The sequence below is a fragment of the Euleptes europaea genome, chromosome 6, assembly GCF_029931775.1.
Source record: "Euleptes europaea isolate rEulEur1 chromosome 6, rEulEur1.hap1, whole genome shotgun sequence".
NCBI lineage: Eukaryota > Metazoa > Chordata > Lepidosauria > Squamata > Sphaerodactylidae > Euleptes > Euleptes europaea.
In genome coordinates, this window is record NC_079317.1 from 83983065 (window position 1) to 83999295 (window position 16231).

General features: G+C 42.3%; 2 protein-coding genes across 2 annotated transcripts in view; one reads left to right on the top strand and one right to left on the bottom strand.

The window, feature by feature from the left end:
- Nucleotides 1–16231, top strand: part of SBF2 (SET binding factor 2) — a 247743-nt gene that overhangs the window by 75876 nt on the left and 155636 nt on the right. Inside the window, exons 4-5 of the mRNA XM_056851939.1 lie at nucleotides 13557–13670; nucleotides 15742–15852. Of these exons, the coding sequence (XP_056707917.1) occupies nucleotides 13557–13670; nucleotides 15742–15852 (225 nt within the window). The remainder of the gene's footprint in view (nucleotides 1–13556; nucleotides 13671–15741; nucleotides 15853–16231) is intronic.
- SWAP70 (switching B cell complex subunit SWAP70) overlaps nucleotides 2914–16231 on the bottom strand; it is a 309546-nt gene continuing 296228 nt past the window's right edge. The window contains exon 13 of the mRNA XM_056852163.1: nucleotides 2914–2929. The gene's annotated coding sequence lies outside the window, so the exon portion shown is untranslated. The remainder of the gene's footprint in view (nucleotides 2930–16231) is intronic.

Sequence of the window (16231 nt, forward strand, 5' to 3'; positions counted from 1 at the left end):
GCTTCATAGCAATCCGTGAGCCTGCGTGGTGTAGTGGTTAAGAGCAGTGGTTTGGAGTGGTGGACTCTGATCTGGAGGACAGGGTTTGATTCCCCACTCCTCCACATGAGCGGTGGAGGCTCATCTGGTGAACTGGATTTGTTTCCCCACTCCTACACACAAAGCCAGCTGGGTGACCTTGAGCAAGTCACATTCTCTCAGCTTCACCTACCTCACAGGGTGTCTGTTGTGGGGAGGGGAAGGGAAGGTGATTGTAAGCCGGTTTGAGTCTTCCTTAAGTGGTAGAGAAAGTCGGCATATAAAAACCAGCTCTTCTTCTTCTTCTTTAGTGTGCCAGCCTTAGCCCATGGGTCTTTTTTAACCCCTCAATTTAAACATGTCATTAAACATAGATAATTGCATTAGAAGCTATGATTTTTAACTTTGATATGGCTAAAGAAGCACAGCAGTATCACTCAAAATAGTGTCCAGACATGCATGAACTTAGGAGATTCCCAAATGCATTTTCCTGACCAAACTCTCAAACTTCCTAAGATCCTGTATCATATGGAAATTAAATTTCTAAAAGGAGCAAATAAAATAACTCTGTTTGATAAACACAAGCAGATGGTACTTTCACTTATCTGGTGGGGTAAACCACTGATGTCCTTTCCATCTACATGCCCATGTTGTGTAAACAATCACTGTGAACAGTCCCCCAATCCTCTGGAGCCATTTTTTGGGAAACAGGGCAAGCAGACATCTGAAAAGAATTTGCAACACCCTTCAGACGTTTGAATCTAAGCCTTTTAAAATTTTTCTTTATTTATTTTAAATGTTTATATATCTGCCTTTCTCCTGAGAATCTCAGGACCAAAGGTGGGTAAATCCTTAACATTTTCCAGTATATCTGAAGGAAGTAATATTGCTGGACTAGTGAGTGTGGTTTTCACTTTGTCAACATATGGAAAGCTCACTGATAACGACTCTGATAGAAGTTTTCTGTCTGATTAATATTCCAAAGGAAAGGATGTAGTACATTGCAAATACCTCCAGCAAATAAACTGTTAATTATGAATGTACTTGCATTTGGAGTATTAGACTAGACGTTCATGAAAAATAATATGTTTTTAAAGTGGAATGTAAAGATTATCTGGCTCTGGGTTTTCAGCTTAATTCATCTTTTTAGAAAATGCATTTACTATTAGTACTTATCATATGAAGTACTTTAAAAACCATATGGTTGAACTGTTTGTCCCCTTAGGTTACTGACTTCTGATAATCACATGCTGGATAATACCTATAGTCACACATGTCTAGCTTTAGTTTTTCTAGGAATTTCTTTGATTACTTTATCATGTGGGATATGTTAGTCATATTCCTGCAAAGCAGTATTTAGCAGATTTTTATTTTTTTTAAGTACTTTTAGTCTAAGGGTTTGCAAGAAACTTCGGTAGTGGTATTAATGTATTTTAAAAAAATGGCTCCATATTTTCTTTTGTAAATATGTCACTGTAATATATGTCAGTCTTTTGTCTTTCTTGTATAATCATACAGTCTAAAAGACTTTGTCCCAATTATGAAAGAGTAAAGCCTTCTGTGTAGTCTGATATTTTAAAAACTAGGAAAGATAGTGAAGTTGGATTTAGGCAGATATCACAGTCTAATTTGGTCCTCCCCCACCCCCCAGCTCTGTAGGCATCAAAGCATATGCTTTAATTGTTGGGGTGGGGGGTTGTATACAGACAACTAGATTTAAATGGGTTCCTCTTAGTTTCATTGTTTCTTTGTTGCAAAGGAACATAATTTCAGTTTTTGGTCCTATAGAAAGAAAAATCCCAAAAGGGAACTCATGCAGTCTAGTTCTTTGCATGCTCCCAAATTTCTTAAATTTAATTTTCCATTACATAAAGTTTCTTTGTGAAAACAAGGAGGGGAATTCTCTGCTTTCTTGGGTCCTGCTCCTTGAAGACCTGCTGTAATTTGAGAGATGACTATCGGAATGAAACCGTAGAAGTAAAGATCAAACCTATCTCCATTGGGACTAAGCTGGAGGAATTCACTCATCCTTGTTAAAAACTAAAACAAGAGAGTGCTTAATTTTATACACACTCAATGCAGATATTGATATATGATTCTACCCAAGATAGATTATGAAATATAAGTTCAAGAACACTTTTTTAAGATTAAACATCAATCACTGAAGAGGAAAATAGCATAGTTACATTTTAGCTGTGATTTTGTGTCTTCAGTATATTTCATCTGGTGAGACACATGTGGAAGCATTGGTAGGGCTGAAATAATTGAGTTTACCCATATCACTGAGAAATGGTTGCTTAAAGAACTGAAGTGTTTCTTACCTAAGATGGTAAGGTATTCTTATAAGGTTATGAATTGATATTCAGTAGTCCAGTAGATGGCAGTATCTTTTTTCCTGTGGATAAAATATTGCACTTAATGCTAAGAATAAAGATAATTTAGCATATACAAATGAAATTACTTATTTTTAAAATTAAAATCAATATATCTAATACTCAGCATGGTCAGATCTGTGGATACTTAAATCCAGAGGCTGGAGCCATGCACAAACAAGACAGATCTTCCTATAAACTTAAAAAATTCCCAGATTTAGAGAAAAATCTGAAATCTAAAAAAATAAAAAATAAAATGTGGGGCATTAAAAAAAAACCCAAAATAATAGAAGCAGCATCTGCGGCTTTAAGAAGTGAATTCCTTCAATGGCCAGTGTGGTGTAGTGGTTAAGAGTGGTGGTTTGGAGTGGTGGACTCTATAATCTGGAGAACTGGGTTTGATTCCCCACTCTTCCACATGAGCAGCAGACTCTAATCTGGTGAGACGGGTTGGTTTCCCCCCTCCTACACATGAAGCCAGCTGGGTGACCTTGGGCTGGTCTTAGAGCTCTCTCAGCCCCACCTTCCTCACAGGGTGTCTGTTGTGGGGAAGGGAGGGTGATTTTAAGCCTGTTTGATTCTTCCCTAAGTGGTAGAGAAAGTCGGCATATAAAAACCAACTCTTCTTCTTCTTCACTGTTGGGAAACCACACAGTGTTGTCTATTGAAGCTTTGATTTCTGTCAATAAATTGCAGGGGGAGGAGGCCCTGTGCAGGGCTGTTTTGGCCTTTGAGGCTCGTGATGGCTACAACCACCAGCAACCACTGGGTGACTTGTATTATTCACCCAGGCCCTGTTGCTTGTGGCTGTTCAACAACAACCACACCATACAAGCCAGTATAGCGTTGTGGTTAGAGTTTCAGACTAGGATCTGGAAGACCCAATTTCAAATCCATACAAGCCAGTATAGCGTTGTGGTTAGGGCTGTCAAAAAAAAAAAATTCGGTACAGTTCGGATTCGGCCGAATTTGGCCCTTGTGGGTTCGGTACGTGCCGAAGTCCGAACTCCCCCACTTCGGATCCGTTCAATTCGGCGGGAATTCAAAGTTTGGAAAAAAAATTCGGCCGAATAAAGCCATTAAAAACACAATCGCGCCTTTCCGTGGCTCTGGGGGGGCATTTTTGGGCTTAGAGGTCCCAAACTTTCAGCAGAGCTTCAAAGGACGTATATTGAAAGACTCCCCAAGTTTTGTAAAGATTGGGTCAGGGGGGGCTGAGATATGGGCCCTGAAAGGGGTCCCCCCTCTCTCAGCAGAGCTTGCCGCCCACGCACAAAGCTCCCAGCCCCGACAAACAGCTGATGAGAGCAAGGGCGGGGCAGGTGCTAAGAACTTTGCAAAGCAACACAACTGAAAAGCAACACCTTTGCAAACATGCAAAGGGCGGGGCAGGTATGAAGAATTTTGCAAAACAATACAACTGCAAAGCAACACAAGCACACAATGCAACACCTTTGCAACAGTGCAAAGCAACACCTGACACCTGGGAGTTTGCATACCATGGAAAGGGACAGAGGCAGCTAGCTATGCATAATGAGCAGGAGGGGGTGGAATTTCTCCTTTTGCATTGGACTTGGGACCAGGCAGATGCATTCTTTAAGTCACCATTTGAAAACCAGTTTTGAGCAAGCATCAAAATAACCTAACTGATCTTATGAATGAGGAAAAACCTGAAGAATAAAAATGAAGCCCCCCCTCAAACCAGGGAGAGAGAGACTGGAGGGGGAACACACACCCCAGGCAGAACCGGCAAAATCCCCCTTTGGCTTCCCCCCCACCCACCCACAGAAACTGCTCCCTCCCCACACACACACACAGACTCTGCTTCCCCCCCCCCACACACACAGCAAAAAAAAAATTATAGATTAAAGCCCCCAAAGGGGTCTTACTGTGGCTGTCTTCTGTTCCAGCAGGAGGGGCTGGGAGGCTGGGTAATCCAATATGATTCCATTTGTATCCAATATAAGATCCATATGTATGCATCTCTCGAGGGTGATCCATTCATCCCAATAGGGAACAGGGGAAAGCCCATATCTCGGGGGGCCCTGACCCAATGTTTACAAAACTTGGGTGGTCTCTTAAAAAGCCTTGTCTGAAGCTCTGATGAAAGTTTGGGGTCGGCACACCCAAAAATGCGCCCCCTGCAGCCACGGAAAGAGAAAAGGGGGGAGCCGATATTTCAGCCCCCACTGAACCCATCTTTACAAAACTTGGGGGGTATCTTAAGAAGCCTTGTCTGCGCCCCCTGCAACCATGGAAAGAAAAAGGGGGGAGTCCATATCTCGGGACCCCCTGACCCAATGTTTACAAAACTTGGGTGGTCTCTTAAGAAAACTTGTCTGAATATCCCCTGAAAGTTTGGGGTCTGTACCCCAAAAAATGCGCCCCCTGCAGCCACGAATGTGCACAAGCACCCCCTCACACACACATGAGGATTTCCCTCTCTCTATCTCTTTCCCCGGCCGGCCGCACATCAGCTGATTCCTCCAGTACTCAATCCTGACTGATTGGCCAGAAGAAGGCCCAGCTTGGCCACCGATTGGCCGGGGGAGGAGAATGCTGCTTACTGAAGGTTATGCTGCTTACTGACGGCCCCGAATTGGCCGAATTTATTCGCGAACTCCCGAACTCGCTGAATTCGGCCCCCCCGGTTGCCCGCCAGTTTTGAGTTCGGTTCCTCCCGAACTAAAAACCGTCGAATCAAGGGAAATTCGGCTGATTTTCAGTTCGGGCCGAACCGAATTGACAGCCCTAGTTGTGGTTAGAGTTTCAGACTAGGATCTGAAAGACCCAGTTTCAAATCTGCACTCTGTCATGGAAGCTTGTTGGGTGACCTTGGGCCAGTCATACATTCTCAGCCTATTTCATGGGGTTGTTGTGAGAATAAAATGGAGACTAGGACAATATAAGCTGCTTTGGGTCCAACTGGGAGAAAGGCAGGGTATAAATGAAATAAACATAGCTGAAGATGGGGGGCAGATAAAAAGTAGGTTGGTTCATGAGTGGGAAAGAAGAATGAAGCAGGGAAAGCTGAGGATACTGGGGAAGTTGAGTTACCAGGAAGAGGGAAAGAGGACATAGTGTGGGGAAGGGGATACTGGGGTGCCCCCTCCAAGTTCTTGCAGGTTCCCCAACATGCAACTGGGCCCAACCTAGCAGCTGGCACTGCACAAGAGGGCCATAGTTTTCCTAGATAGATGCTGCCATGGGGAGGAAAGTAGGGAAAGCTGAAGATAAGGAGGCAGATAAAGATGGTTTGGCTGGTAGGTGGAAAGGAGAGAAGGGGAGAGGCTATGGGAGCTTTCAGAGAACAAAAAAGAGGAAATAGTGGGGGAGGGGAAATGAGATGCCCCCTGCAGGTCTTTGCAGGTCCCTCACGTGTATAGTGCTAAACATGGGTAAGTGTAGGATTCCTCTGTCTTGAACAGGGGCACAGGAAAATTGATCTACATTCATTTTAAATAATTTAAGAATGACATTTTAAATAATTTAAGAATGACATACCTGGTGTTGCCTAAGGTGAGAAGGCAGGCTCACTGTACCAAGGCATTTTATTGAGCTGAAATGACTTATAGCGTAGCCATGAGAAAATGCTGAAGGGTGTAAAAGAGGACAAGAAGGTTGGAATTTCTCTCTTTCACACACATACCCTTACAGACTTTCTCAACTGACAATCTGGCAACAATTTTAGTTCTTAAAGCACCAGTGCCAGACAAGAAGAGAGCTTAGAATTAGAATGACTGAGGTGAGACCACAGCCATACTACACTGTTTAAACCCATTTCCTTGGAAAATTTGCTTTAGTTTGCAAAAACCTCATAGTGACAATGAGAGTACTGAAGGATGCTAAAATCTCTTCCAAAATATTCTGGGTCACAATGGAGAATATGGAGCCGCAATGGAGTCAGCACTATCTTGGAAGTGATTAGCCAATGCACATATTGAGCTTTCCCAGATTTCTGATCCAGTGCAGAACTGTGGCAAAAATTTCCTGACATGTGAATGAATGATATGGGTGGCAGCTTGCTATAAAGTAGTTCACAGTTAATGGATGTGGGCATTGATTCTTCACTGTTCTGGAAGTACCCTTCCAGAAATACCTTACGGTATTTGAAAGCTCAGGGAAGGAGAGTTTGGAGCTATTTTATTACACTGCGCCTGGCATATCTAGCCTAATCCAGAGTGGAGTGGTGTGTGAAATTATCACACAAACAAGCATCAAAGTACAATTTTTCAGATGCCAAAATGTTTTCTTCCTTTTTGTTTTATTTATTAAAATATTTTGTTCTTTTCCTTGCGGCTCAATGTACATGGCTCACAAAACTGAATTTATTATCAGTAAAAGGTTTGCAGATGATGAAGAAAGCATTTTTTCTGCATCAGAAAAACTGTATTTTGATCCTTGTTTGTTTGATGATATGTTCACATGAAATTGTTCCACGAATTTCAAGTAATCTCCAAATTTCTTCTCGGAACATCCAATTCTGTAAACTATTACTTGGAAGCAGAAGTAAAATGAATTGCCATTTTTCTGTGTCCAGTACTCTGGGTTCTATAAAGCAGTAAGTACAAAGAGAAATGCATAAAGCTTATGATTATTGTCATTCCCTAACATCAAGCCTTGCTGAATAGGTTTGGTTAAATTCAGAAAAATCTTCATTAGCGATAACGAATCATACTATTCCTGATACATAGGAATTCCAAAAGCTATTCACAAGTATCTTAGTAAAATAAAGGGTACGCTTGGTGTTATTTGGTAAATCCGCATTCTTAAATGGTTGCTGCGAAGAAATCATTGACCTGAGTGATGGGAGTTGCGAAGTGATGTGAAGAAATCAGTTGGCTGAGGCAATGGAGTTCACAATGAACTGGATATTCAGAACTCTGTCTCCAGCTTATTGTGTCACTTTGATGAACTTGTTCAGGAATGTTAGGAATGTAGATGAAAGAACATGTATCATCCTTTGGCTTTGATTGTGGCTATTATCTTTGTGAATGAATAATGCTTGCTTTAACTACCATATATGGGCTTTTGGAATTGGTTCTGCAGTGTGCTGAGTAATAGTATCATGAAGTGAATCCATAAGACCTGTTTCTGTACTGCAGTTTATCATTTTCTGAGGCAACAAGGTTTCTTAGATAGTTTCAATGTAGATTTCACATTTTGAGCTAGAGAACTCTATGATAAGCATATAAAAACCGTAATGTTGCATCAGATAACGTGATTGAACATGCTGGAATTTGAAAAAAAAGTCTGCCAGCGTTTCCTATATGAATTGTAATGCTTTAGGCTTCCTGTACTTAGATTTCTTGATAGTTATGGCTTCATGACTCTCATGATAGAGAGGGAGAGAGGGAAAGTAACTCATATTTTTTTCTGCATGCAGGAAAATTTTAATTATTTTTGTCTTTATATTCCAAAATATGCTTTAAAATTTTTTTTAAAACTGTACCACCAAATGTTCAGTAACTATGCCTTATACCAGTGATGGCGAACCTTTTAGAGACCGAGTGCCCAAACTGCAACCCCAAACCCACTTATTTATCGCCGAGTGCCAATGCGGCAATTTAACCTGAATACTGAGGTTTTAGTTTAGAAAAAACAACTCATACGTTAACATCTTTTGCCTTAAAAGAAAAACACAATAACTGAGCTTTCAGTGATACAAACAACTTTTTATCGAAAGACATGCTTTTGAACAATTAATGTGATTTTTGCTGTTGTGTGCATGCTGATAATTTGTCTACCCTTGGCTCATACTTTGTAAATTTGAGAGCAACACATGCAGCACTCAGGTCATCTGTTAGTTGTTTCTGGTGTCAGATTTGATATAATTCAAAGCTGAAAACAGCTGCTCACAAGCATAAGATGATCCAGACAAAGTGAGGAAAGCAATCCCAAGTGCTTTCATTGACTTAAAATTATTTGGCAGAGAATTCCACACTTTTAAGGAATTCTGAGTGGCAAATCCAAGGCAAAACCTCCCATTAATAAATGGCCAATAACCCCCCATGCAGAGTTTTGAGAATCTGGATGGGGAAAATGTGCATCTGAGTGGCAAATCCAAGGCAAAATCACCCATTCACAAATGGCCAATAACCTCCCCCCCCCCATGCAGAGTTTTGAGAATCTGGATGGGGGAAATGTGCATCTGAGTGGCAAATCCAAGGCAAACCTCCCATTCACAAATGGCCAATTACCCCCCATGCAGAGTTTTCAGAATCTGGATGGCAAATCCAAGCAAAACCTCCCATTCACAAATGGCCAATTACCCCCCATGCAGAGTTTTGAGAATCTGGATGGGGAAAATGTGCGAGGGGCCAGCTTGCCCCAGCAATGGGGTGTATTGGGGGGGGGGGAAGAGAGAGAGAGACACACACACACACCGAGGAAAGGTCGAGTTCTCCGCAGGCTTGCATGAAAACCCGCAAGGTGAACTTTTGCAACTCGCCCCCCAACGATGCAAAGACACAAACACACACAAAAAAGCCTCCCGTGTTGCAGAGAAAGAGGCGCCTTTGCATCGCGCCCCGGGTAAGGGGGGGCAAGCTCTCGCGCTTCCCACACCAGCAGCAAAAGCCATGCGGGTGCAAAGGGTGTCAAGCTTGCAAAAGTGGGTTGGGGGGGGCTTTCCCACTCCGTTCCTCCAGTCTGGCTCCCTGGCTCCCCTCCGCCGCCTGCAGCAAAATGCAAACCCCGGGCGGGACGAGGAGGTGGAAATCAGCTCCGGAGCTCTGCCATCGCCCTCCTGCATAGGGTATCCATTGGCCTGGGGGAGAAGCCGGCTGCCGCCGCCGCTGCTCTCCCCTTCGCGGCGTGCGGAGTGGGACTGGTGCCGAGCGGAGAAGCATGCTCGGTAGCAGCTCCCGACTCAGGGGGGCTCCGAGGGGAGGGGAGAGAAAGGGGGGAGTGATTCCCAACTCGCTGCCGCCGATCACAGCGCAGCCTACCGGGTGGGGGGAGAGAAAGCCCTCTTCCCTCAGCCTCCAAGGGGCCAGGGCCACTCACAGCAGGCAGAGGGCGAAGGCGCCAGCCAAGCTCTTGTGCACCAGGAAGCTGCCGTCATGGCCGGCCCGGGCCAGCAGCTACCCGGCCAGCCGCACCGCTACGCCTGCCGCCTCGCCTCCGTCCCCGCCCCGTGACAAAATTGGCTGCGGCGCGGCAGAAACTTGTGTCGAGGCTGCGAGGAGGGGGGGAGGAGGGGGCAGACGCGACGGCTCCGCGCGTGCACACAGAGAGGGCTCGGCGTGCCGCTTATGGCACGCGTGCCGTAGGTTCGCCAACACAGCCTTATACAATAGATAATATTTAACACATTGCAACTGTTGTGCTTCTTAAATAGGTTGTTCTGTTATTCAGAATTTTAAAAATGTAATCTCCTGATCTCTAGGTGCACATGTAGTTTTAAAATAACAGTAGGAACAGAACAACAGACAAGTTGCCCAGAGCAAATATATAAAGATAACAGGCATATGCGCATCAGGAGCAGACATACTTTCAAAATAAACAAGAGAGGCTGTAAACCCAGTAGTGTAATGTTTGCACAATCTATTAAAGTGCACAACAAAAGTTAGCTGCGCAGAAGTGACCTCTATAAAGTGCATATTTGATTTTTGCAAGGAGCTAGATGGTCTTGTTAGGAAACCGCATTATAAGAAAAGCATAGTGAAAACTCGAGGGTGGGTTGTTGTTTTTTTTACCAATGGCATATGATGAAAAAGCTGGGTTTTTTCCTCCTATGTTTGAACCCACCAATTTATAATTCATGCCTTTAATATTTCTAGGCTTACATTGGTTCCCTCTTTTTCAATCACACAAACACGTTACTTCAGGGCCAAATACTCATATATGTATTAGATTCTTCCATTTCTATCCTGATCCAGTATGCCTATGAATTTAGTCCAACGGTGTTCCATTGATCTTCATTAATTTAAAGGAACAGAACCCCATTAGTAGCGATATAACTGTTCTGTTTCCTCTCCCTGCCCCCCCCCCCCATGTCTTTAGAGACCACAGCTACTGGCAAAAAAATGTGCCATCATAATGCACTTTCTGGTTCCTATGATCACAGTAGAAGAGTCCCTGAGGTGCTTCTAAGGTACTCTGGTCACTGTGCACAAATGTTGGATAATTTTTTTCTGAAGCCTCTGGGTGTGGATATTTGCAATTCAGGCATCTCTTGAATGCACACCGAGTGATCCATTGAGACTCTGAATTAGATTCCCCCCCCCTTTGGGGTGATGTTTTAATAGCAAATCTAAAAGTTGAGATTCTCTAATATGATATTAATGCTCGATCACATCACATAATCTCCTAATTTTCATACAAGAATCACACTGAATCCTTGGATGTACTTCTCCAGAGATGCCTGCATTGCAGAAATGTGTATCAAGGGAACCAGAAATATTTTCCTTTCTGCAGAACATCAGAAGATCGTAGGCAGGCTTTTACTGCATATGCAACTATTCAGTTGTTTTTTAATTGTCGATGTGTGCGGGCTTCATGGACAAATAGGAAACATAGGTTAATAAAAAGCAAACTTGGTTAGAAATCCCTTGGATTCATGACCCAGGGCCCACATATTTGAATGACTGCTTCTGCCTGCATGTTCACATGCAGCAGCTTCAATCTTCCCAGCAAGGTCTATTATCATCCCCCCCATCCCCGTTGTCTAAGGCATGATCTGCCATGTTCTGGGCTCTGGCTTTTTCAGTGGTGGCCCCATGCCTCTGGAGCAGCTGGCCAAAGGGCTCCTATCCTTCCAGCATCCCAGCAAGGCTGCAAAACAGACCTGTTGTAAAGAGCTGGTTGTTGGCGGTGGAAAGTGCCACCAAGTCGCACCAATTTATGGCTAGGGTTTTCAAGGCAAGAGTCGAAGAGAGATGGGTTGCCATTGCCTGCAACCCTGGTATTCCTTGGTGGTATCCCATCCAAGTACCAACTGGGACCAACCCTGCTTAGCTTCCGAGATCTGGTTGGGGCATAAGTTATTTTTGTTTTTAATGTGTTGTTTTTTACTGCTGGTTTCCCTAAATTGTTTATTTTTTATTTTGTTTTTTTCATACCTTGGGTCTCAAGATGCCTAGGTGAAAGGCAAGTATATAAATATTTTAAATAAATAAGTAAATGGATCAGAACTCGAACTGATGAGCAGTCCAAGGGGAAAGGACCATGATTTAGTTGTGGAAGCTGGCCCAATAGAATTCCAAGTTTTCTTCAAAATTCATAGTTTTCTTCAGTGGAGGGAAATAGACCTTTAAAAAAAATGAAAAGAATTCCAGGTTAGTCATAGGTATCTTGCAGTATCCATATGTAGAAGAAACCTAAGAGGACTGGGGAAAAAGAGCATCCAGTGCCATCTGCTGGAATTTTTATTGAAGGACACAAGGAGGACTCTGTTTCTCTCACACTGCAAAGGTATCCACATCATTCTTTGTGGAGAGTCAAACCACTGGCAAAGAAATATGAGTTTTCATTTTCTTTCATTATTTTATTTATAAATAGAAAAGAATGCCTTTAATCTTTTAAAAAGGAAGCAGTGTTGGCAAACTGTTCCCCCAAGAGTTAGTTGTACATATGAATGAAAATGCTGGGGGAAACCACTGCCAATTGTCCTCCGATGCAGTAGTGGTTGGAAAGGTTGCCCAGAGAATTAGAATATGCTGGTTTGAGACCTCTTCCTCATAGGTACACCCCTTTCAGGATAAGATAGCTGCAGGAGATGCACCTGGGAAATACTGTCACTTCTCAGCTTCTAAGAAGCTATAGTTGGTGTTTTATGTTACCTTGTGCTAGAAACAATAATTTTGAATGGAAAAGAGCAACAAGCAGAAGAGGATGTTGTTTAGTCCAGGAGATAAGTAAAACTACAATCCAAGTCTACTGCTCCAGAACCCTTCTTCTGGATCATACATCCACAGTTATTGGAGTCTGCTTAATCCCCCTTGCCTGGAGGCAATAGCTAGATTGAGGGGGGGAGGGAATTAAACCAACCAGAGGGCATAGAGCACCTTTTCTCTGAATAGTGTGTCCACTGCATGCATGAAAGATATGATTTCTGATGGAATTCTGCATGGAACTTTGAATGGGTTGTTTTGAAATCCACCATCTCCTCTCACACACACGTATACACACACACACACACATACTGCAACCTCCATTCATGGTTTTTATTCGTAATTGATAGTGGGATATGTTGGAACTTTGAACAAACTTGTTCAAAAACAGCCATGCTGCCCGTTCCAGTGGAAAGTTCAAATTGTGTGAACTAAATTATTAGTAGTCTAACTAGTGTTATCCACAGTAGATGTTCCCTACTTCCCTATGTTCCATGCAGGTGCTGTATTTATTTTATTTGGTTATTGTAATAATCTTGAGAACAATGAGCGATAAATTGTATTTTTGTTTATTCCAAAATGTAAAGTTTTCATTAAACATTATTGTAGTTGTTTTTTCTGATCCTAGCATATCTTGGGATATTAAACACAAAAGCTAATTTAGCAATCAAAGACCGTATAAAAGATATCGACTTTCAAGAAACTATGGCTAAAGCCTGCAGCGTGTGTTGTTCCCTGCTGTTCAACTTAGCTCCAGCGATCCCACAGCTGTATGCACGTTATCTATCAATACTAACTGTTCCAAGATATCACCATGCGTTCATGCTAGCTAGATTCAATGGGCCGCCATCTGCAGTCTTGCGAGGAAGATACAATAACATTCCATCTGATGGTGGAATCTGTCCTTGTTCTGCTAACCTGATTGAAACATTGGTTCGTGTGTTTTTTCATTGTAGATTTTATTTACAGGTATTCTTGGATTTATTGAAACCTGTTTTGGTTGATAAAAAAACTGTTCTCTGAGCAGAAGATTCTCAAAATCTTACTGGTGGGGGTTGACCAAAGAACTGCTGTATCTGTTCCCTGTAATGAAAATACAGGCTGAGTTAATGTCTTGTATATAATCTACTCAGACTCTAACCCTTAACTATTAGTTGTTTTAAGATGAATGATGTATCTTGAGATTTTTATATAGGTCATTAATTTTATTTATTTTTAAATTCTGCTTTTGAATAGCCTGTGGGCCATAATAAAAACTGAACTGAAAATACTATTATTTCACAAAAGTAATGGTTTTCTCTTTGTTGACTGAAGTGTGTCTGTTTTCAAGGGGACAAGAGAAACTGAAGGAGAGGAAGACTCTGGTTTGATTCAGCCAGCAGAAGTATTTGCTCCCAAAAGCCTGGTGTTGGTGTCCAGATTAGATTATGCAGAAATCTTCAGGGTAAAAAGTACCTAGTTTTTGTTTATAATGCATGGCAATGTACAGATTGTTTATTTTCACTGAGGAATACTGGCAAGCATTTTAATTTTAAACTTCTCTACACTGTTACGAGAATTTAGATCACCACAAATAGAATTAGCCTATAAAATATGTGCACCAACAGTTTCCCTTGCTGGTCACATGTTTTCAAAAGCACATCAGCCGCAAAGAGAAACGTTGAGTGTTCTCAGCTAAATGCACAAGTAAATGTTTAAGTTTCAGAGCAATCCCTAGTATTTTAGTCACAGTAAATTAATTGTATTTGCTTATATAATATAATGAATTTCACAAATGTAATGTTGAGGTTTTCCTCTAGATTCTGAAATGTGTGAGAGGCCCTGTTGCATAAATGGTGTGTGTGGGGGGGGGGGGGCAGAATTGCAGATCTGATCTAGCGATAATATTGCTTACTTGAAGTAACAGAAATTATAAGTAACTATCAGGTCTCTAAAGCATTAATTATATTAGGAAAAGCAGGAAGGACTTGCTTCAGTGATTATGTCCCTGTCGAGTACCGGATGGCCCAGGCTAGCCTGATCTCGTCAGGTCTCAGAAGCTAAGCAGGGTCAGCCCTGGTTAGTATTGGGATGGGAGACCACCAAGGAAGTCCAGGGTTGCTATACAGAGGAAGGCACTGGCAAACCACCTCTATTAGTCTCTTGCCTTGAAAGGGATCGCCATATAAGGGGATAAGGGGTCGCCATACGTCAGCTGCGACTTGACGGCACTTTACACACACATACACACAATGATGACTGATTCTAATAAAACATAGGGCTGAAAGGACACAGGAATGCTTTTTGTGAGAACTTTCATCAGCCAGGAAAACCACTTCTCCTTTTGATGGGCACTCTTCAGAAGAGGATGAAACTCTTCACATTCCTAATGAGATCAAGAAGTATTGCCCTTAGTCTGAATTGGCTTCACAGAATTGTTAAGTATGTAGCCAAAGCTGACCGCTGCCATAGCAGCATAGTCATCACATTTACTATGTCAAGTAAACTTCAATTGTAACCAAGAACACAACTATCAGAAATGGTACCAAAGTAGCAGCTGGTTCAGGAATGAAGAAGAGTAAGAAGATGGGGAGTAGATGAGCTCCCCCCCCCCAGCCCTTTACTCTGAAAAAAAAGTGTGGGTATGCATGCCGTCAAGTCGCAGCCGACTTGTGGCGACCCCGTAGGGTTTTCAAGGCAAAAGACATTCACAGGTGGTTGAGAGCTGAGAGAGTTCTGTGTGGGCTGAGAGAGCTCTGTGTGGGCTGAGAGAGTTCGGAGAGAACTACGCCTTGCCCAGGGCCACCCAACAGGCTTCATGTGGACGAGCGTTCTCCAGATTAGAGTCCCACCAGTCTTAACAACTATAGTTCTAAAAGAGGGGAACACAATGTTTCCAGTGTAGTGGTGTATTTCTAATGATGGCTAGGTGCCCGCTATTACTACCAGATAGATGTCTTTGAGCTTGTTCATACATTATACTTTAATTTTCCAGATGCTTAACAGCAGCACTGAGGGTCCTTAATTGTAACTTCCTATATATTGTTTCAATAGGACCTGACATCACAGTCTTTCAGCTGTTATTTCTGAGACATACTGTGGTATACATAGCAACAAACCAAACAATACTTTCTTGTCCCCTTTACTTAAAAGCCTTCTACCCTGGTTTTGCTTCATGAAATTGAAGGCACTAAAGAGGCAGACTATGCAGAGAGGGATGGGCTTGGTTCACCGTGGCACCTGTTGACTACTGTGAGGAAAAGGAAGCAGGGTTTCATCTGGGAGACACTCAGTAAGAGAGGGGGAAACCTCAGGCATTCGGCAGGGAGGGACATATGCATATATGTGTGCGCACATACAAAACTGCTGAAACTATACCATTTGAACTCAAGAAAAGCTTAAGATCTGCATATTATTTTTCATCAAGCAGAATACCTTTTCTGTGGTGTTTGTAAATAACTGTGATTCTTGTACTACAGATGTATGTTTGGTTTCCCCGGTTGCAATTATATATGTTTTTTTATTTAATATTATAGGCTTGCCTTGGCTTGGTCTACACTGTGTACGTGGACAACCTGAATGTCTCATTGGAAAGCCTCATTGCAAATATTTGTTCATGCTTTGTCCCTGCTGCTGGAGGGTCACAGGTAAATGGCAGGGTGGGAGGATATTTATCCAGTTAACTTAATTTATGAAGAAAGCAAAACATAAATTCTTCAAATATTTTGATTTAATAAAAGACCATAGTTCAGTTGAGTGGGTCCCAATGGTCCTTCTTCTAAAGACAGCAAAAATTCCTTTCCACAATAAGGTCAAGGGGTTAATTTGTCACTGCAGTTGCCTTTATGAGGCACAGTATCAATTCAGGAACTTTTCAGAGGTCAGACTTTTTATTACCAGTGCTTTTAATTTTTATTTTATTTTATTTTGAATATGGTACGGTTGCTTTTATTGCATCCTTGAATTGTGATAGATGTAGTTCAGTATTTTGTATTTCTGGTTTCCCTGAGTTTCTGTGGTATTTGT